The sequence below is a fragment of the Vanacampus margaritifer genome, chromosome 14 (assembly GCF_051991255.1).
Source record: "Vanacampus margaritifer isolate UIUO_Vmar chromosome 14, RoL_Vmar_1.0, whole genome shotgun sequence".
NCBI classification, from domain to species: Eukaryota; Metazoa; Chordata; class Actinopteri; order Syngnathiformes; family Syngnathidae; genus Vanacampus; species Vanacampus margaritifer.
The window spans coordinates 6,021,571-6,042,343 of record NC_135445.1 but is presented as its reverse complement, the minus strand read 5'-3'; the positions used below and the strand labels follow the sequence as shown (position 1 = coordinate 6,042,343).

At 39.6% G+C, this 20,773-nt stretch overlaps 2 protein-coding genes across 6 annotated transcripts in view; one reads left to right on the top strand and one right to left on the bottom strand.

Moving 5' to 3' along the window:
• Positions 1-40: 40 nt before the first annotated feature.
• Positions 41-3,792, bottom strand: LOC144033980 (Golgi phosphoprotein 3-like). Its single transcript, XM_077542437.1, has 5 exons — positions 3,583-3,792; positions 3,069-3,200; positions 2,544-2,658; positions 2,307-2,467; positions 41-2,195 (listed from the first exon to the last, which is right to left on the bottom strand). Exons 1-5 carry the CDS (start codon positions 3,790-3,792, stop codon positions 1,932-1,934), a joined length of 882 nt encoding a protein of 293 aa, XP_077398563.1. The 3' UTR covers positions 41-1,931.
• Positions 3,793-3,968: 176 nt separating this feature from the next.
• itga1 (integrin, alpha 1) overlaps positions 3,969-20,773 on the top strand; it is a 58,681-nt gene continuing 41,876 nt past the window's right edge. The window contains exons 1-4 of one of the 5 annotated variants that reach the window (XM_077542431.1): positions 3,969-4,083; positions 4,782-4,935; positions 6,262-6,338; positions 16,914-16,967. In XM_077542431.1, the coding sequence (XP_077398557.1) occupies positions 16,922-16,967 (46 nt within the window). In that variant the 5' untranslated portion in view covers positions 3,969-4,083; positions 4,782-4,935; positions 6,262-6,338; positions 16,914-16,921. Of the gene's footprint in view, positions 4,936-6,261; positions 6,339-16,623; positions 16,815-16,913; positions 16,968-20,773 lie in introns of those variants that run through there. The other 4 variants (XM_077542429.1, XM_077542427.1, XM_077542430.1 and 1 more) reach the window with 4 other exon arrangements.

Below are 20,773 nucleotides of genomic sequence, written 5' to 3'. Positions count from 1 at the left end.
GTATTTAGTTCTTTTAAAAAAGCACCACAGTGACGTGAGCTAAATTCAGGCACTTAAAGAATCCTTTATTTTTGTGTGGTAATACAAAAGCATACATACAGAGAGGAAAGGAGAGCTCCCTTTTTTTTGTTTGTACAATTCCGTTAGCTCGTAACACATAAAACGACTAATAATTATTAGAATTATTACACAGAGGACGACGCCGTCTTCTTCTGGAGCTACATCTGCCTGTTGCATGCAAACAGCCCTCCCTGCCTTCTTTCACCTTTGGGTGTTGCTCTATGGGAATGGAAGGACATACTGTAAATGCCACCAAACAGATGGCAAACTTCGTTTTTTTTTTGTCAATGTAACAAACAAAATGAGGTCCCTTTTGTTGATCATTGTAGGGATGGTGCTTGATTATGTTTAAAGAAACAAAACTTAGTACAGTGGAACCTTGAAAAAAAAAAAAGTATGAAAATATGCCTAGTTATATTAGCTTCTCGCATTAGCCGCAAGTGTACTGGCTTTATGTGCATGTTTTGCTTTCCAGTACATTAGGATGTTTGCATTCCAAATCCAAAAACCAGCAGCTTTTTTTGTTTTGTTTGTGGCTTTGATTCGGATCTCCTGTAACTAGTGCTCTGCATTTTGAGTCTGTCTGCTTAAGAGTCAAGATGCAGGCTAGCTACATTAGCTGCTAGCACCAACATGCACTTTTGCTTTACAACAAAGCCCAATTGAAATAAACTAGACTATTGCAGTAATCATTTATTTCGATTTAATTTAAAGCGTTGACACACCGATACTTGTTTTCACCATTTTTAAACCTGTGATCAGTTATTTGCTGTAATTTTCCCTCCATTGCAATTCTAATAATCATCCATTCTAGACAAAATTTGCTATTTATTTGCTCTCCTGTGAAAACCCGGGGCCCACTGTATTCAAATGTATCAAAAATGCACCTGTATACTGCCGGTTGACTTATTTCCGAACACGTGAGAGCGGCAAAATAAACTGCCAGTGTGTTGGACTTTGGAGGATTTGTGTGCTTAAGTGACGGACAACCTCGACTTGACTAAAACGTCACAGATAAGGACGAACGTGTCAGAAAGACGGTAAATAATCATTTGGAAAAGCCAAGAGATCTGCTTGACCTTTTTGTCGCTTTGTGGAATGACTCATCTGTAGCTAGCTGCATATAAAATATTGCAGCAATTTTTTTCCTCTTCGAAACCAACCCCCGCCCCTCTTTTTCGGACTAGCTACGAAGCTGTGCAAAAAGACTTGATAAATGGCGAACTAGTAGAAGCAGAAGTGGACGCCCAATCATGTAAGATGCATGAGGAAAGAAAGGAGAATCAAAACAATGATTAAAAAAAATATATATATAAAAATCAAGAAGCGACATCATGGGAAAAAAGGTCATCCGATGGAAGCCGTTTGAGCATTAATTTGTTCAAAGGTCCACGTGCTAGTAGAATGCTTTGTCGTTGTAGAAGTGCGCCATCTTGTCTTACTTGCGAGGACAAAGCATGCACGAGCACACGGTCCTTAATCTAGATATCAAGGACTTTGACCAAAATCGTCCGCCTCGTGATTGGCTGAATGTTCTGCACGTGATCAGGAAGATGACGCTTCCTTCATAATCACCATGGCGACCGCGGCCATTTTCTCCCTCCGTGTATATCGTAGTGTCCGTTCCGTTACAAATCTAACCCTACCCTGAACCAGGTGAAGCCCACCACCGATGGGGATTGCACTGGGGTACTAACAACAACATGGACCGCACAAAATGGCTCCCCCAACCTGAATTAGATTGTCTCTTTAAAGTCTCCTTTGAAGTCCTTCAGTAATAATCAGGGTCCAACTGCATCGCCTGCTTTAAAAAAAAAAAAAAAAAAAAAGAACGAAAGAAAAAAGAAAAAAAAAATGCTGTTTTTTCCTCCTCATTTGGTGAAAGCGGCCACCACGGCCCACATGAGTTCATTGGCGCCGGGCTTGGCGCTCTCCTTCTCGGGTTCCAGCTCCAGGAGCGTGTGCACCCGCTTCATGCCCAGGTCGTACTGCTCGTCCTGGAGCGGCGCAAAGGCGTTCTCCAGCACGTCCGACGAGTGCGCCAGCAGGATCAGAGACAGCACGCGCTTGTCCATGCGGTGCGGGTCGTTCACCCACTTCTCCAAAACGGAGTCTTGGACCTTCTTCACCAGCCGCTGACCACAAGTGGAGAGAAAAAAATTTATATATATTTTTTTGTTTAAAATGGCTTAACTAGCGGAGGCAACAAACCAACAACTTACATTACTTTTTTTTTTTTTTTGTACCTGTTTGATGGTGCTATTGGTGAGCGGATGCGTAGTCATGTCAAAAAGCAGGAAGTTCTGTTTCTCCGTGGTCAGGACGCCTTTCTCAACCAGGTTTTTGGCCAGTCGTTCCCGCACGTTCCTCAGCTGGTAGTGTAGCTTAAAGGGACTCCAGGTCTCTCCTTATATGACCACAAGATAAACAAACAGCGTCAACAACAAAAGTCACTTTTATTTTTTTTTAATCCTTCGCCTCACCGCTCAGCAGCTCGATCCAGCTCTGCACCGTCTCGGGAGGTTGCGTCTCCTTAATGTGCTTCAAGGCCTCATCCAGCAGCACGTCTCCGGTTGGCGCGTCGGACTTGCAGATCACCTTGGCAAACAAAGAAAGAAAGAAAAAAAATGGCAACAGGCGTATTTGAACAAGTTTGCTCACATCCTGACTGAGCAGGAACAACTTTTAACGGCCACGAAAAGGCAATCAAGCGTTACGGCCATTGCAGATAAACAGTCACACATGGCGGCCGCTTGTTGAAGCCCACAAGTGTGTTTACAGCCTGAAGGAAGCTATGACTTAAGAATAGGCCTTTTTTTTTTTTTAACAGATGAGAAAATGCTTTGAACTTATCAGTTTTAACCCATGTTGACTTAAACATGTCAGTGTTGTCTTTTTATTTATATGTGCACCCTGGAAGGACGTCTGATCCCCCCCTATTGAGATGAATTGTATTTTATTTTATTTATCCATTGCTATTTTTTGTAGTGTTGGTTATAAACCCTCACCTTTCTGGACAGCAGACTTTTCCTCCTCATGCCGCAGGCCTCCAGCTGTAGCCTCCCCCGGAGAGCCAGCTCGACAAGCATGCAGCCTCGGAGGCCGGACGAAATGCAGTCGTTCCAAAAGGACGTGTAGCCCTGAGAAGGAGTTGGTTAGATTTGGAGAAGGAGGGGAGGGAAGGCGAGGGGGTCAGGAAAAAAAAAAAGGTGCGCTTGTTTGTCCGCTCGCTGACGTGTTGGTTGAGCGAGAGCAAGTCACGTAAGCAGTGGCAAGTTGTCAAGAAAAGTAATAACAATAACGAGCGAGTTTAGATGGATATAACCACGAAAGTCACGTATTGTCCTAAATGTGAAGTTTCGAGGCCCTATTGTCACGGTCGATGGAACTAGCCGTCGTTGAGACGAAAATCAACGAAGATAATGCTAAAGTTAGCTTTGTTGACATTTGCTAACGTCCCGTTAGCTTGAGAGCTAACTGACAAGCTAGCTGACGGATTAGACGAAACGGGGAGCAACTCACCTCTCGGTCCTTGAGGCCCAGGAGCAGCACCTCCTCCATGAGTGTGAGCCGTGTCTCCTTCGAGTCCCCCTTGTCGTCCTCCTCGTCCTCGCCGCGACGCGCGTCCTCCTCCTCCGCGTCGGACTCCCTATCCTTATCGGCGGCGGCGCTACGGGTGGCCTCGGTCCGCCGCTGGACGAGGCCCGAGGATCTCTGCATCAGAGAAGCCATGTCTGGCGCTGCGAAACGGTCCAATCCGGAGAAAAGTGGATGCCTCGAGCGAGCGTGAGGCCACCCAGCATGCACGCCGAATGGGCCAAGTGGCGGAATCTGTTCCGGGGGGGCGAACGGTTACGTTGGTGCTCAGACTTCGGATTCAAGCTTGTTCGATTTACTCAGCCCACTTCCTGATCCAGCCAACATGGTGGAGAGGGCGGGGGGTGACGTTGGTGAATGCTGGCATGAACGGAACCTGAACGCATCGTTGGTGCCTTCAGGGTCGTCAGAAATGCAAAATGACAAGTATTGTAATGAATTAATCTCTTGTACAATAATATCAGATTTATTCGAAATAAACGTTTTGGCCTTCCACTAAAATAACAGGAAATGAATCATGAATCATTTCAAAGACATATCATGTACTTAACCAACAAAACATCCCTGAGTGACATGTTGCATGTATTAACCATTTTTGAACGCATGGTGGCAGTCTGCTTCTGTGAAATCATTTCTGTTCCGTTGTCCATTGAAGCTGCTTTCCCGAGAAGCTGGTGACGGTGGTGGGACATTCATTCCTCTGCCTTTTGCGTTTGTTTCATAATTTTATGCTTTTCTGACTCACCGAGACGTAACGTGCGTCTGTAATATAATTAGGTATCGCTCTTCATCAGTTAGCTACCTTACCTTACTCAGTATAATCTTTTAGGGCGGTCTGATAATCGGGTTTTTGGTGACTTTGATCAAAAGGGGGGAATCTGGCTCAAATCGGCTAGATTATCTATATTTTTTGTACTCATCTTTAAATAGTATAACCTCCTGTAATTCTTATTCTAAAGATCTTTTTTTTAAAATTTTAATTAGTTACATACAGGTAGAAAAAAAAGGACACGCATCCTGTGTTCTCACTGCCACTTTGAATTAAACATGATATCCCAGTGAAGCCCAGCAGGGCCTCTATGGTTTCAAATGGGCCGAGCAGAACATCTGTATTTTTCACTTAGGTCATCTGTGCTCCCTCTGATGGCGATGGAGGTCTGGTGTGGACGAGGAGCCCCGAAATGGCTCCCTGGAGCTTTCATGGAGGCCGCCCATATTGGAGCCATTTCCTGTCTCAGGAGTGGGCAAAAGACTTGACCCCTGGTGCCCCCTTTCTATGTAAGACACACACACAAACACGCACATGCGATCGCTCTTTTAAGACAACACCCCAAGGAGAAAGAACAAGAGAGCTTTGCTTACAGTTTCCCCCGCTCTGAGTGAATTAGAGACTCTCTAAATAGCTCAAAACAGTGCGTGGCGCTGGAGAGTCGGGACATAATGATGTTTAACGGTGGATGATATTCAAAAAAGCCAACGTTGAGATAAAGCAGAGTCGAGATCATATGTTCGGTTCAAACAGCACCCAGGATTTCCCACAGCTTGTTGCAATAACGAGACGAGACAAGAAGGCTATCGCAGTGGCACAATAAAAGCTCACATGTGCGGGTTTTCTCCATGTATGTTTTGTGTTGTGTTATGCTAGCGTCATTGTTAGCATATAATAGTTTCATTGTACAATGTTTTTGCGGCGCATCAGGAAGTTGAGTGTGAAATTGTTTGACATCACGGACAAAACTTAATCACAAAAAGAAAAGAAAAAGAAGTTAATTCATTCATGTTAGCCAAACTAAACTCTTTGACGTACGTTCATCCGAAGTTTAGTCTGACTTAGGTCGAACTCCGAATGGTACAGTGACGTTCGATGTCGCGTTAAGATGTTTAAGTGGGAGAAATGTGACCCCAAAAAACCCGTGACATTCATCCCAAATTTTTGTACGATTTTATTTATGAACCTTTTTACGACGTTCGACATAGCATCGGAAAGTTGAGGGTGAAAACTGTGAAATCACAGACAAAACCTAAAAAAAAAAAAAAAAGTCGAAGCAATTAAAAATATCTTGCACTCTAAAATTTTTGACGTTTTATGGAGATTTTAAAAAAATCAATGTTACGTTAGGAAGTTGAGAGTGAAAAATGAGAAAACCAAAATTTTGGGAGATTTGGTATTGTCTCGCGGGCATCAGGAAGTCAATGGTGAACTTTTAGTTTTTTTACGTCGCAGACCAAACAACGTCTGGGCCGACAGCTGCTGCACAATTAAAGGAAGTGCTTTGCCTTTGCGCCACTCAAGGCGACACAAATAATAAACACCACAATGAGCCGATGGTAACGACTTGAAAGAAGTCATTTTATGTCTCGCAGCTGAGACAATACGAGCATTGAATGTCATGTATCAAGTTCACGGATCATACAATGGACTGTGGACCCCCCAACTGAATGAGGTCATTGTCCCATTTGTTGAGTTATTCTCAAATATAATTTGCGGCCGATTTTGCGACATTTGTTCCACTTTTCATTCCAGTTGGATCACTTAAGTGTTTTTACTTAATTTTTTTATTATTTTTTTCTGTGATCCTCCCTTTCCTCCGTTCTGCCTCCTAGGACTCGGCAGGAAGTCTTGAACAATGGGACCCCCTCCACAGGTCCTGCGTGCCGCGGCTGAGGATCCCGACGTACACGTAAATGCACACACGCTTCGCCGAGGTTCATGTTCGCAGGTGCGCAGACACGCGTGTGCACAGACACGATGGTGCGAATGGGGAAAGTGAAGCCAGCAGCTTGACAAGTCGAATAGCAGCTGGACTTGCTGGTGTCGTGACGCTAGCTCATTTCAAAATTTTATTGATGGTCATTTTGGTTCTGTGCAGAGTGAGTCAGTAGTGGTGAAGAAATCATTTTGTGTTTATTAGGGGCAAGGCCTGTATTTTTTACAGATGCATTTTTGGAATAACATCACAGCCCTGGTTACTGCTCTATTTCGATTTATGTCAAGTGTAACTACAGCATTTGCATAATGGTGAATGGTGCTAGGCATTTATTAGGGTAAAGGCCTTTATTTTTACAAGCGCATTTTTAAAAATGAAATTCACACTATTTGCGAATTGTGACAGAAGTCAGGAGTTGTTTATTTACTTATCTGCAGATGTGCAGAAGCCTTTATTTGTGAAAACGCATTTAGGAAAAAATATTAAACATTACAATATATTACCGTTTATGACACATGAAACCAAATTATTATGAGGAAGCCTTTATTTACTCGGGATTTTTTTTAGGGGCAATACCTTTATTTTTTACAAATTAATTAAAAAATTTATTAAACGGTTTTGCCAATATATTTAAAATAATGTATGTCAAGGGAAATTAGCATACTGGGCACAGGCATTTATTTACTGTTGGTGGGGTATACATCTATTGGAGGTGAAGTCTTTGTTTGCGTAAATGTTATACATTTCTGCCGGTATATTAAAATTATTGTAACGTGAAACCAATATAGTGGCGAGAGCCTTTATTCACTCAACAGGTAGGGAGTAGCATTTATTAGGGGCAAGGTCTTTATTTTTACAGATGCTTATTAAAAAAAAAATTTTTTAAAGATTACCTGCATTTTCTTTTATTGCTGTATTCCAATTTGACAAGTGAAAATGGAATAGATGCCAAGGATGTTTATTTATGTGTTGATAGTGGCGAGGGATCAATTAGAGGCGAGGCCTTTATTTTTACAAATGCAATTTTTGAATAATATTAAGCAGTATTATAAGTGTATTAGAGTTAATGTTAAGTGAAATTGGAATAGCAGCCTCGGCCAGACCGTTTAATTGAGAGGCCTTCAGGATTGTGTCTTGGTAGGTGCTGCTGTTTGGGTTAGCAAGAGAGTTCCAATGGGCTCAGTAGTTAACACTATTATTTCTGTTTATGAATAATAACATCTATGAACAGGTCAATGTACTTACTACCTAGTAACCCCCCAACCCCTGATGGGAAAGAATGGGGTCGTCCACTTGAGGGAGGCTTTTATTTGCGAGAAATGCTTTAATCCTGAGCAGATGATTAGTTTAGTGTGCACCGAGGGATGTTCAGACCTCTCAAACATGTGATTCGATAGGTGGAGAAGTCAAAGCGAACTCGATCAGGGGAGCGTGTAGACCTTTTTGATCTCAATCACCATCTGCTTACCAAAGGGGAGCGCTTGAGGGCTCGAGCACAGACACACACACACACACACGTATACGCACACACACTCACACTGACAAAGCCCAATGAGCCGCCAATGCCGGAGGTCATGTGACCCCCCCCTCATTCGGTGCCTTCTCGATTTAACATACACCCCTTGAGACCTGTCAAAGGGAGGCAAACTCAACCTGTTCAACATTAGGTTTGGACGCCCCATAGCAATGTTAGCATTGACTTAATGGGTTCATGGGCATGGTCAAAATGGTTCATTCTACATATTTGCAATGAAATGTTTACGTTAATATGTAAATGTTTTTTTAAAGAAGTGGGAGGGGAGTTCTCTTTTCTGAAACATTTTGATTATTTATCAGGCCAGATATGAAAGCCTCTTCTGCTTAAACTTGATAAAAATGATGAACTTAACATATTTCCCGGGTCAAATTGACCCATATGAAAACTCTACAGTAGGACTCGCAAGAAAATATATATATTTTGCAGATTTGAAATGAAATGGCCAATATTGGAATTAATAATGAGATATAAACAATGTTTATTGGGATTTGTTTTGTTTTAGAATTTTTTAACCTAATTCTGGTTACTTAATTCTGTCTGTTAGCGAGAGCCACCACATCGTGATAACTTACATTGATGTTTCTGCATTTGGCAATTATTATTATATTATATTATTAGTACACACGCACATACACATACTCACCCACATACAAAAAAAAAAAATAAAAATATATATATATATATATTTTATTTTTATTTTTTAATTTTTTTTTATAAAAAAAAATTAAAAAAGGAGAGCAATGATGATGTCAAATCGAATGAACAATACTGAACTTTCCTGAAAAAAAAAAGAAGGGATTTGTTTTGTTTTTGACACTTTTTGGTGATTAAACCCCATGCCGGGTCAAATTGACCCATGGGAATCTTCTTTTGCTTGGCTTGATGAAACTGGTTCATTTTGCATATTAGCAACGATACATTAATAGATAATAATTTTTGTAATTTTTTAAAACGGATGTAAAATTTGTGATTAATCGTGACTTAACTAGTGAAGTCATGCGATAAATAAATTAAATTTAATAATCTTTTTTTTTTTTAAAGAAAAGATTATTTAAAAAAAAAATCGTAATTAATCGCATGACTTCACTAGTTAACTCACGATTAATTCCAATTTTTATATCTGTTATAATACAGTTAAAATTTTCTAGGTTTTCAAACACTTGTTAACAAAAGTGGAGAAAAATGTTTTAATAATAAAAATAGTTCAAATGAATTTTTGACGTCTATAGCCGTCAATGGCAGTGAATGAGTTAATGAGATTTAAAAAAAAAAAAAGAAAAATTGAGATTTGAAAATAAAAATTCTAACATGCACTGGGTCGTTTTCTGAATGTAACAGGAGGTTTAAAATGTCATGTTTTGTCTACAATGGCACATGATGGTTACAAACCTACACTATTCTTGAGTGCAACTGATCTTTAACCTCGCATTATAAATCACGCTGCGTTGTTAATAAAACGACTCAATAAAAAGCGCTTTGAGGCTTCGGAGGTCGGCTTTTAGGGGAAACCACTGCCTCTCTACACAAAGCATGTTGTCGTAAAAAGCGCGACTACGCCAGATGTCACGGCCTGAGACATTGGGGAATATGATCCCTTGCAGTTCTGACGGCGGCTCGACACGCCAAGAATGTGTTGTCACGCGTGGTTCGCCGAGACAACTGTGTTTGCGCCCACATGCCTCTCACCATACATAGTGATATACAGTGTGTGTGAGGCTTTTATTTATGCAAATCCATTTTTGAATAATATCAAATGGAGTCATGTCTGTGGGCGTTTGAGAATTGATTTACTAGACAGCAGATGAGCAGAGTTTTTATTTTTTATTAGGGGTGAGGCCTTAATTTATGCAAACACATTTTTTTTTTTTACTTTAAACTGATGTCTAATGAAATTTGAGTAATGTTCGTGGGTGTTTATTTACTCAACAGTAGATGAGCAGAGGAGTCTATTTAGGGCAGGGCATTTATTTTTCCCCAAAGTGTTTCTGGAATACATTTTGTTTTGTGTTGCAATTTATGTCAAATGAAACTGGAGTAATGTCTTCAGATGAGGTTAAGGGTTGTGTGGCTTTTTTTGGGGGGGTGGGGGGGGGGGGCTTTTGTACAAACACATTATTTAGAGTAATGTTAAAACAATGTACTATAATCGTATGTGAATTTAATTGAATAGTGTTTGTATGTTTCACTCAATTGCAGATGGGGAGCTGTCTGTTTGGAATGCTGCTTTTATTTTGACACATTAACTTTTGAAATCATTTTGAACGATACTACTTGTTGTTGTCGTTGTAAATAAGAAATGGTTCTCAACTGACCTACCTGGTTAAATGAAGGTTAATGTCCATGGTCGTTTATTTAATCAGCTGCAGATGAGAAAAGATGTTTTTGTTAGGGGTGGAGCATTTATTTTTTAAAAATGCATATTAAATAAGTTTATTACGATTTCAGTCAAGTGTAACTGAAATGATGTCTGGGGTGTTTCTTTACTTATCTGCAGATTAAGGAGACATCTATTAACTCATTCACTGCCATTGACGACTATAGACGTCAAAAATTAATTAGTTTAACAATTTTTCATTTCATTATTTTCTTTTATGAAAACCTATATTTTTTATTGTATATTAATAACAGATATAAAATTATCATGCGATTAATTATGATTAAACGCCCCTTATTTTTAATATATTGTTTTTAATTAGGCATGTCAGGTGATTAATTTTTTAAAATTGTAATTAATCACATGACTTCACTAGTTAACTAACGATTAATCACAAATTTTATATCTGTTCTAAATTCACACCCCAATTTTTTTATTCTAGGTTTTCATACTATTGTTAGCAAAAGTGGATCTTTTTTTTTTTAACTAATAGAAATAGTTAAAATTATTTTTTGATGTCTATAGCCGTCAATGGCAGTGAATGAGTTAAGGGTAGGGCCTTTATTTTTCCCCCTACATTTTAGAAATAATATTTTAAAGGTTTAACTGTATGTTACAATAAATGTGTAACTGGGATAACGCCCATGGGCGATTTTTAATTTATTTACTTTTTCTTATTTATTTCCTGATGGGGCTGTCATATATTAGAGGTGTGGCCTTTATTTTTACAAATGCATTTTTGGAATAACATTAAATTTTTAGACAACAAGGGGCAATACTAGGCAAAACGGGTGGATTATTCTGCTTCTTGTTCCACAATATAAAATATATTATTGAAAAGAAAATGTTTGACTTGCCTCCCTTGAAACAATATTACTATACGGTGTTAACAATTCATGTCACGTGAAGCTGGAGTCCTTCCTGAAGAGCATCCTCTGTGGCGGTGTTGCTTTCAAGGAAGAAAAAAAAAAAAACGTCTTGAAACTCACCACAGTTCCTTTTTGTGGATCATAAACTGTTGATTCCGCCTCAGCACGTAGTGGCCATTGTTAGGCTCGTAGAGCGCAATCCGGCTACCAGAGGACAAGGGAGTGGTCCCGTGTGAAATCACTTCCTTGATTGCTCATTCCCTCCCTTTTTATGATTAGTTGTAAAGTCAATGTTTTTCCTCAAATAAAAGACGGCGTGGCCCAATTTGACGACCGGTACGTTATTCACTTGAGAAAAATAAATGTACGTCAAATAAATGAGATCTTTTTCCTGCCTGAAATAGTAATGCATTTCTGAAAATAAATAACCTCATGTGAAATGTTGCTAGAAAAAAAGTGATGAACTAATGAAAATAAAGAGATAATATGATGATAATGTTACGCGAATAATATCATAACAATGCGGGAAGAATTTTAGAAAATAATAAAAATTCATAATCTTATATGAAGCAAATCAATAAGTTACAAAAGGGAAGTTGAAAACAATTCAATAATAAAGTTAGTAAGTTCTTTGGTCCTTCCTCGGGTCTCCTGACGGCCTCACGACGGTTTAGGTGAACAGTATGGGATTTTTTAATAGGTTTTAGGTGAACTAATGAATACACACACACACGCACGCACACACACGCACACACGTACTCACACACATACAAAAAAAAAAAAAAAAAAGCAATGATGATGACATGTCAAATCGGTAAAATTACCAAATGAACAATACTGAGCTCTCCAGGAAAATTTAAAAAATAAATAAAAATAATAATAAAGATTTCTGGAAAATAAGTTGCTATGCTAAGAGAAGAAAGTCAGTATTTAAAAAAAAAAATGTTGTGTAGTTACGAGAAATAAATTGCTCCATTACAGGAATAAAGTCTTCACATCAATTCATCGTTGAATGAACAATCAACTTAAGAAAAATAAATGTGTACCTCAAATTAAAAAAACAACATAAATGAAAAGTGGTTATCTTACGAGAGATGTAATATTACGAGAATAAATTAGCATTTATGGTGATAAAACGATTTATAATTTTAACTGACTGCTTTCTTTTTTTTCTTCTTTTTTTCTTTTTCTTTTTTTTTTCTGGAGAACTCAGTATTGTTCATTCGGTAATTTTACCGATTTGACATGTCATCATCATTGCTCTCTCTTTTTAATTTTTAATTTTTTTTTATTTAAATTTTTTATTTTGTATGTGGGTGAGTGATTGTGACTGCTTTCCGTCATCTCACAGCACGACACTTGAGCATTGTCAAGGGATCGAGGAAGCAACAATGCCTGATTATCCCTCACATCCGCTATCACACAAAAGGAGATATGCTCGTCTGTCCCGTTTACAGACAAACGATTCACTTCTTTTAAGCAAAGCGGCAGGGAGTTGCCTTATTTGTCAGCATCCAGGATGTAACTGAAGCCCTTAGTCAGTGTTGACGGAGTCAAAGGGGTCAAGACCCGACGCTCCGCCTTCGTTCAGTCAAGTCAAATCAAGCTCAGCCACAAATAGTAGATTGAGTTTGTTAATTGATGCACATGTGTTTGGATTGTTGTTCTTAGTAACCCTCAGGGGGATTAAAGTCCGACTTTGAAGCTGGACAGGATCATTTTTTACCCACAATTGTACTGTAAACCTTTTCGGGGTGGGGGCATCAATTACTTGCAATTTTTCACTATTCATGCGAGGGCTATTTTCTTAACAACACAGAATGGGGCTCTGTAATTTCAGAAATTCCGATAAAATATGTTAGTGTTGTCATTGCAGCCATCTTGTGGCAAATAGAGGCTATTAGAAACCGTTTGTCGTCAATCGCTTGTAGATTTTCGGTGGTCGTGGCAAGGCTCGGTCCATATAACTGTACTTCCTGTTTTCTTGGCAAATCCCTGGCTGACGCAATTGCCAATATGCGGTGTTGGTGGACGGTTCTATTGTTGTCATAGTAACGTCATCCCACGTGTCACATTTCTCTAGGGTTTCCTTAAAAAAATCAATTTCAGCCTTTTTTCCCCCCCGTAACGATATCGTTAATCATAGCGTTACAATTTTCTTCATGCATGTAAATAAAGTTTTTCTCTCATATTTGCATTTTATTTGCATAAAATTACTTTACCATTGTAACATTTTTACTAAGCATTTTCTGAGCATTCTTACACTTTTTTTTCTTTAATAAAATGACTTTATTCCCGTAACATTTGTCAACAACTATTTTAAATAATAGTATACGTCTCAACATTACACAAAAAAACATAATGTTACAAAATGTATTTTGTGTGGGGAAAAAAAAAATCATATTTCAATGGCAAATGTATTAAATATAAGAATAATATTCCGGGAAAAAACTAACATTACAATATTCGTTAACTTTATAAACAAACAAAAAATCTGTAATATTACGAAAAATGCTGAGTTGTGAAAGAAAAATTGTAACCTACATAAAACACCCCAAAAAAAATGTTGTTAATATTATGGGGAAAAAATTAACATTACAAATGAAAATATCTAACATTACTCAAAAAGTTTTAATCTCTTTGTACTGTACTGTTTAATTAACGATATACACGAACCGCATCCGCACAAATAAATGAGCACGGCGGTTTGGAATGAGCGGTGATCAAAAAGGTGAGGTTACCGGGGGTGAAGTGAAGCTATGTTCCTCTCCTCATGCTTTATCTTCATCTGGTTAATGTTGGCGTTAAAAGCATCGGCGGAGAGGGATCTGCTTTCTCTCACGCTCGACTCGACTCAGGACTGGACATCGGACTTGCTTGTTCGCGCCCCCAGTGGCATCGCTTAAGTCAGGCCGCTAACACGACCATGAGAAAGTGGTATCCGCTTACAATGTTGGTGGTCTGTAAAAGAGGCGATGAGTTGTCGTATTAAAGTTAACGCGCTCTTAACGTAGTCGTCAGCTGCCGCCTCCAGTGAAAATAGTTGCTGATAAAATGTTACGGGGAAAAAAAGTGCAAGAATGTTCAGAAATTGCTTGGTAAAAATGTTACAACGGTAAAGTAATTTTATGCAAATAAAGTGCAAATATGAGAGAAAAACTTTATTTACATGCATGAAGAAAATTGTAACATTACACAAAAAACATAATGTTACAAAATGTATTTTGTAAAGAAAAAAAAACATATTTAAATGGCAAATGTATTAAATATAATAATAATATTCCGGGAAAAAAACTAACATTACAATATTCGTTAACTTTATAAACAACAACAAAATCTATAATATTACGAAAAATGCTGAGTTGTGAAAGAAAAATTGTAACATACATAAAACAACACAAAATGCTGTAATATTACGGGGGGAAAACTAACAATACAAATGAAAATATCTAACATCACTCAAAAAGTTTTAATATTAGGGAGAAAAAAGATGCAACATTATTGCGGAAGAACCTGTACAGATACAAAATAATGACAGCATTATGAAAGAAAAGTTACAACATTACAAAACAGGTCTAACAATTCGGGAAAAACATTTTTTTTTAAATAGCAGTAACATTATGAAAGCTATAAAAATGGGACCCATTGCCGCTCTGCTTGACACTCAGCATTAAGGGTTGGAATTGGGAGGTTAGATCACCATATGATTCCCGAGCGCGGCTGCTGCTGCTGCTCACCGCTCCCTCAGGGGATGGGTCAAATGCGGAGAACGAATTTCGCCCCGCTTAGGTGGGTGTGCCAATCAGTGGATCTTATCTTTTCTTATCTTATCTTATAAAATTTTGGGGGAAAAAGCTGTAATATTACGGAACAAAAAGCTGTAATATTACGGAACAAAAAGCTGTAATATTACGGAACAAAAAGCTGTAATATTACGGAACAAAAAGCTGTAACATTGTGAAATTTAAGTGTAATATTACAAAACGAAAAGCTTAAACATTCTGAAAGAAATTTTGAAAAATAGCTGTACACTACAAGAGATTAACTGTAACATTTACAGCTGTTACAACAAAGTCTTAATATTTAAAGTTCAAAGGATACACAATATGAAGCAAAAAGTCAACGTTATAGTCTGTAATTTAATTTATTTATTTTTGATTAGATGGTCATTCTGGCCTACTATCAGCGTACATTTCTAATATGCCTCTTGCACGCACTCTCGACCTGACGACTTCGATTTACGTTTGACTTGTCTCGATTTTTAGATGAATAGCTTCGCCGATCCACAAGTCATACCATTTTTAGCCGTCCGTGCGATTACCCGCTCCTTATATAGCAAGCTACCGCTTTGCTGTTGTCGACGTAAACACGTCAGAACCGTTCTTTTGTGTACATTCCAAATTCCTGGTGTTCTCTGGAGATAGATGTCCCTCGCAGGGCCCGAATGAGCAAGTAAAGATTCCCTGTCAGACTCGATGAAAACAAATCTGCCCTCAAAGGGAGTTTTGTCTTCGTTAGCCGGCAGTAACGGCAGCACGGCGCTGATCCTGTTTTCTGGATATTCTAAGAACACGTTGCCTTAAATTAGATGAGGACTCATTATCTTGTCCACTCCTAATGCTCTTCCTGTCTGCAGATGCAGCAGGCGCATTAGAATAGAAGTCAACAAATGGGCCACTTGTTCATACTCTGCTGCCACCTGCTGGCAGTTTTTTTTGTAATAAATCCCATTGCTTTAAGCGACTTCTTCAGGTCAGAGGCTGCATCAAAGCCTTCTGTATGCTCTAGCAAAATAAAACAAACAAACAAAAAAAAAGTGTAAATATGTTTTTGGGACCATGGCAATATTTTAAATAGAACGGTTTTATACGTTTTTGGGAGCAAATTAGATAAATAATTGACACGCATATACGCTTTATTTTCTATGAAAAATGACAACTATTACAGAATCTTACTGACAATATTAGAAGTCTTTTCTTCTTTGTTTGTGTCTGCATGACTGAATAGCATTACCGCCTCCTGGTGGGCAAGGCAGGCACACCAGGCACAAACATATTATAGAATGTTTTATTTTTCATTATTTCCACAAGCAGGTAATACAAGTTTACAATGGACATGTTTTGACATGTTATTTCAAATATTTTTGATATTTTTACACTTTTTCGACAATTAAAAATCTTCAAATGTTCCTCGTGTAGTTCATAACAGTTTTATGGCCACCGTTTCACCCCGCAACTGAGAAATTCCCTTTTGGTGATTTCCTCTGGGGGAAAGAGTTTGGTATTGAACCTTGAAAGTTCCACTGTATACATTTACATGCCACCCTGCGCATGTTATTGTAATGCAATTGAAGCGAATGCTCTGTAGGCTCAGCTGTCACTTAAACAGACAGAATCGTGGCGTAAATGTTCACTTCCTGGCACTAGTAAAAAAAAAAATTCCCATGCTCCAGCGGCAGACCGAGCCCCCCCCCCCCCCCCCGAGTAGGGTCCCGCTCATGACAGAACATCCCTCCTCCTCCTCCTCCTCCTCCACCTCCTTCCTCCTCCTCCTCTTCCTCCTCATGCTGCTGCAGTGCTCGGCCGCTCAGAGCACAGGCGGACGCGCTATGGACTAGATCTCATCACACTGAGGACTTTTTCATTTTTTTTCTGGGGGGGAGGACGTGGGTGCGTGCGCGTCGGGTCATTCAGTCATCGCACGTCACGGAACTCAGCGGAATCATAACTAACGGTCCGTTTTTTTTTTTTGTTTTTGTCTTTTGACAGAGCCGAAAATGCCGGGGACTTCAAGTTGCCCTCTCGCGACAGCTGCGCTCGCTGGTGAGTTCATTATTACAGCACTTAATAAAATAATTGCTAACAGGCGTCCTTTTTCCAACAGCGCTGAGGTCATTAAATTGTGTGGTAGTTGTCATCCATAGTGTAACCTATGGTGTCATTTAAAACACATGCACTTTTATGGGTTCCCATAAAAGTGCATGTTAGGGGCACAATAGTTTCACCCTTTTACTAATGATTAATAAATAAATAAATACAAATCAGACCATCATATACAATAAAAAAAAATCTCCCTGTCTAAATGTTAGGCACTAAACTATAGCCAATCAACAGCTGGTTAGCTAGACAACTATTACTTAGAGCTAGAGGTTGTAGGTTCGATTCCCCGGGTGTTGTGACCACGTCGAAGTGTCCTTGAGCAAGATACTGAACCCCCCCAGTTGCACCTGATGCACGTGAAGTCAGTGTGAAGCGCTTTGAGTGCCTTGGCAGGTGGAAAGGGACATACAAGTGAAAAAATGAGATCAAAGACCATTCTGTAGTATCAATGTGTTGGGATTCTGCCTTTAAGGGGTGTGGCCTAGTGAGAGACAAGTGCTGTCATTGAGTTGGCTGGTTAGCATTGTAGCATTAGCTGGCTGCCAACTACTGTTGTGTGTTCTCATTTGTGTGTTTTGCTGTTTTGCCATGGCTCTCCTTGCCCATACGTGAGGGCATCATTTTTTTTAAGAATGGAAAAACTGATTTGTTGGGTTGTTATGATTGTATTATTGTTAACACTTTATGTTTATGTGTTGTTCTTTAAGCGCTTTGTGACTTGACATCTTTTTCTTCTTCCTCTTCTGTCTCCCTGCTGTGGAAACACATGTGACATCAGGATTTACAGTTCCTAACCATAACGTGACGAGTTGATCCGGACAGTTTGTTTCAAAGGTGGTTAGGCAGTAGTGCAGTTACTGTCAAGTGGTGTGAGTGAATGCAGTGTTTACACCCCGCTGGAAAAAAAAGTTTTGCCGTTGCCGTGCGAACGCTCGTGCGGCGTCACGACGTCTGACTCACTCGGTTTTCTCCGCGCACATCGCTCGCCATGTAAAATCAGCAATTTCATGTTTTCGGACGGAAATGTTCTGCGGATCTGGGTATGAAGCTTAGCTTCCTATGTGGAGTTTCCATGTTCTTGCTCCTTGCTTGCATGGGTTTTTTCGCGCTACTCTGGCTTTCTACCACCTACTAAAAACATACCTTAGACTCTAAATTGTCCATCGGTGTGATTGTTTGTTTCAATGGGCCCTGCCTGTGATTGGACGGGATAGATCATGAGGACATATGCATTTCAAAATGGTTGGATGGATCCTATTCCAAGTGGCGTCCCTCAGGGCTCCCTTCCGGAGTCCTTCTAATTCTCTTGCTTAAAAAAAATAATTGTGTGTGTGTGTGTGTGTGTGTGTGTGTGTGTGATAGGGTGGTCGTCTCCCAACCCTGAGGTTGTAGGTTTGATCCCTCGCCCTTGTGACCATGTCAAAGTGTCCTTGAGCAAGATACTGAACTTCCAGTTGCTGCTGATGCTGCGCCATCAGTAATGTCTAGTCAGTATGAATAATAATGCTGTTTAATTTATAAGAGAATGTCATAGCAATGTCCACTTATCGTGAAAATATGCCCCCAGTGGTTTTCAGGAGTATGAGGTGATCAATGCTGACTTCCTCTGCTATATTTTTTTTTAGGACAAAGTAAACGACCTGATCTAAACCCTATAGAGCATGTTTCTCACTTAGTAAGTAGCAAAGCAAACATTCACACAAAGACTCACACCTATGGACAATTTAAAGTCTTTAATTAACCGAAGCTGACTTTTTGGCAAGACGATATTTTTTGTACAGTACATGGGACTCTCCTGTAGAGCGGGTGCGCTGTGATTCCACTTTCGACCACTAGATGGCAGCACACTTATTTAGTTTGAGACGTAAACAAATTCAAAGAAGAAGAATGAAACCGGAAGTGGTTTATTTTAGCATGGAACCAAAACATAGAAATTCCTTGCAAAAAGTGCTGGAGCTGACATTCGAACCCTGAACCTTAGAACTTCGAGACAAGACATGCAAAACACTACTACGCTAATGTGATGTCCCACTCTAGCCAGTCAAATGAAAGCTGTAAGATGACGTGGGTTGTGGGGATTTCCTTCAGTTGTGTCCAAGTAAGTCAAGCTTGGGAGCTAGTAATGAAGTATGTTGGATATCAATGCTCCCCCCCCCCCCACCACCATGAGGACGATGACATCATCAAGTGAACCAACCATGTCCTTTTTTTAATATCAAATTGCTTCTCTTGTGCAGATGACGGCAACTTGTGATGCTAATTAGCTTGGTTGGGTTAAAAAAAAAAAAGGTCTGTTCTGTGCAGAAGCTCACCCCCCCCCCCCCCCCCTGCATGACCGTGGTACCATCTTGTGCACCTTCACGCTGATTGTTCACGAATGAATCTGGTTGTACTTAAATCCGTTAGCGTGCGCTAAAGACTGCTCCGCTGTGACCTCACCTGCGCTAGAAGCTACAAGCTATCCCATGCTGCGCTACACCAGATAGCTGCTACACCCCCGCCCCTGGTTCCGCACCCTAGAGGTTATTTTAGTGGCAAGCATTTAATCCCCACAAATTCCCAACGGAGATTGGGGGGGGGGGGGGGTTACAGGTGGTTTGAGTTTGGGCTGGAATAAAGGGAAGAAGGCATCTGGCTTCAATCTACTCGTGTTAGAGCGGAGTCACAGAGTAAAGACTTGTAACGCGCTTGTGAACCAACATGAAGTCAATGATGCTTTTTATAGCAAATGCTGCTTTGGAAAATGATGTTGTCAAATATTAGTGTTTTTTTTTTTTTTTACAGCTCGAAAATGCCAACATTTAGTATCTACTAAAAAAAAAACGACAATATTGTATAGTTCACACAGGAAACGCAAGCTAATCACTGCAATGTTAAGGTTCAATTCTCATTGTGATCCAACTCTCAAAAACAACAACAACACTAAAAAAAAAACTCAAAGATACAAATTCCCCAAACTATGATGCGAGTGAGCACAGGAAACTGTGATAGCGCTCCACTGAGGATGCTTTGAAATCATTATGCTTTCACCTCTTGCCTTCATCGCTGTGACACTCTTAGGAAATCTAGCACGTGTCTCAGAGACCTTTTGCTTACATCCTGCAAAACAAGACATCTGAGTTTTGTATTGTTCTAACTCATGTTAACCCTAACCCTTCTCTTAACAAGATCCATAATCCAAACACTAAATTTAACCCCTAACCCTAATGCTAACTGTAATTATGATCTCCAATCCTAACCATTAACTCAATCCCCTTGCCTCTGGTATAAATATTTTAAGACTAGCAGCCAAAGCTAGTGAGGCTAACTGCTATTCTAACCCAAACCCATTTTTTTTCTCTCTGTACCGCCTTTTTGGCCAGACATTTTGCTGCTATAGAAATCAAATATCAAAAGTTAAAAAGACCTGTTTTGGTTAGTTTATTAGCGCAGTTAAATTTTTGTTAGGCATGTTTTGGCCACCTACGTTTAAGACCCACTTTAATCGCCAGATGAGGGGGAATGTAAACACACGAGTTCCTCCACAAATTGACTCGATTCACAATGTGTACCTGCATTAGTCAACGTTTCAATATGAAGTGTTATTAGTGACTGTGGGTCGTTTATGTGCATTGAAGTTAACGTTACCTGATTATTGCTCACTCGGACAAAACTATGTTCTATCCCAAAATACTGCAGCGTTGTTCTCATAAATCAGTCACACCAGCAAATATTTTTTCCAAAATCTCCGTCCAAAATTATTACTTTTC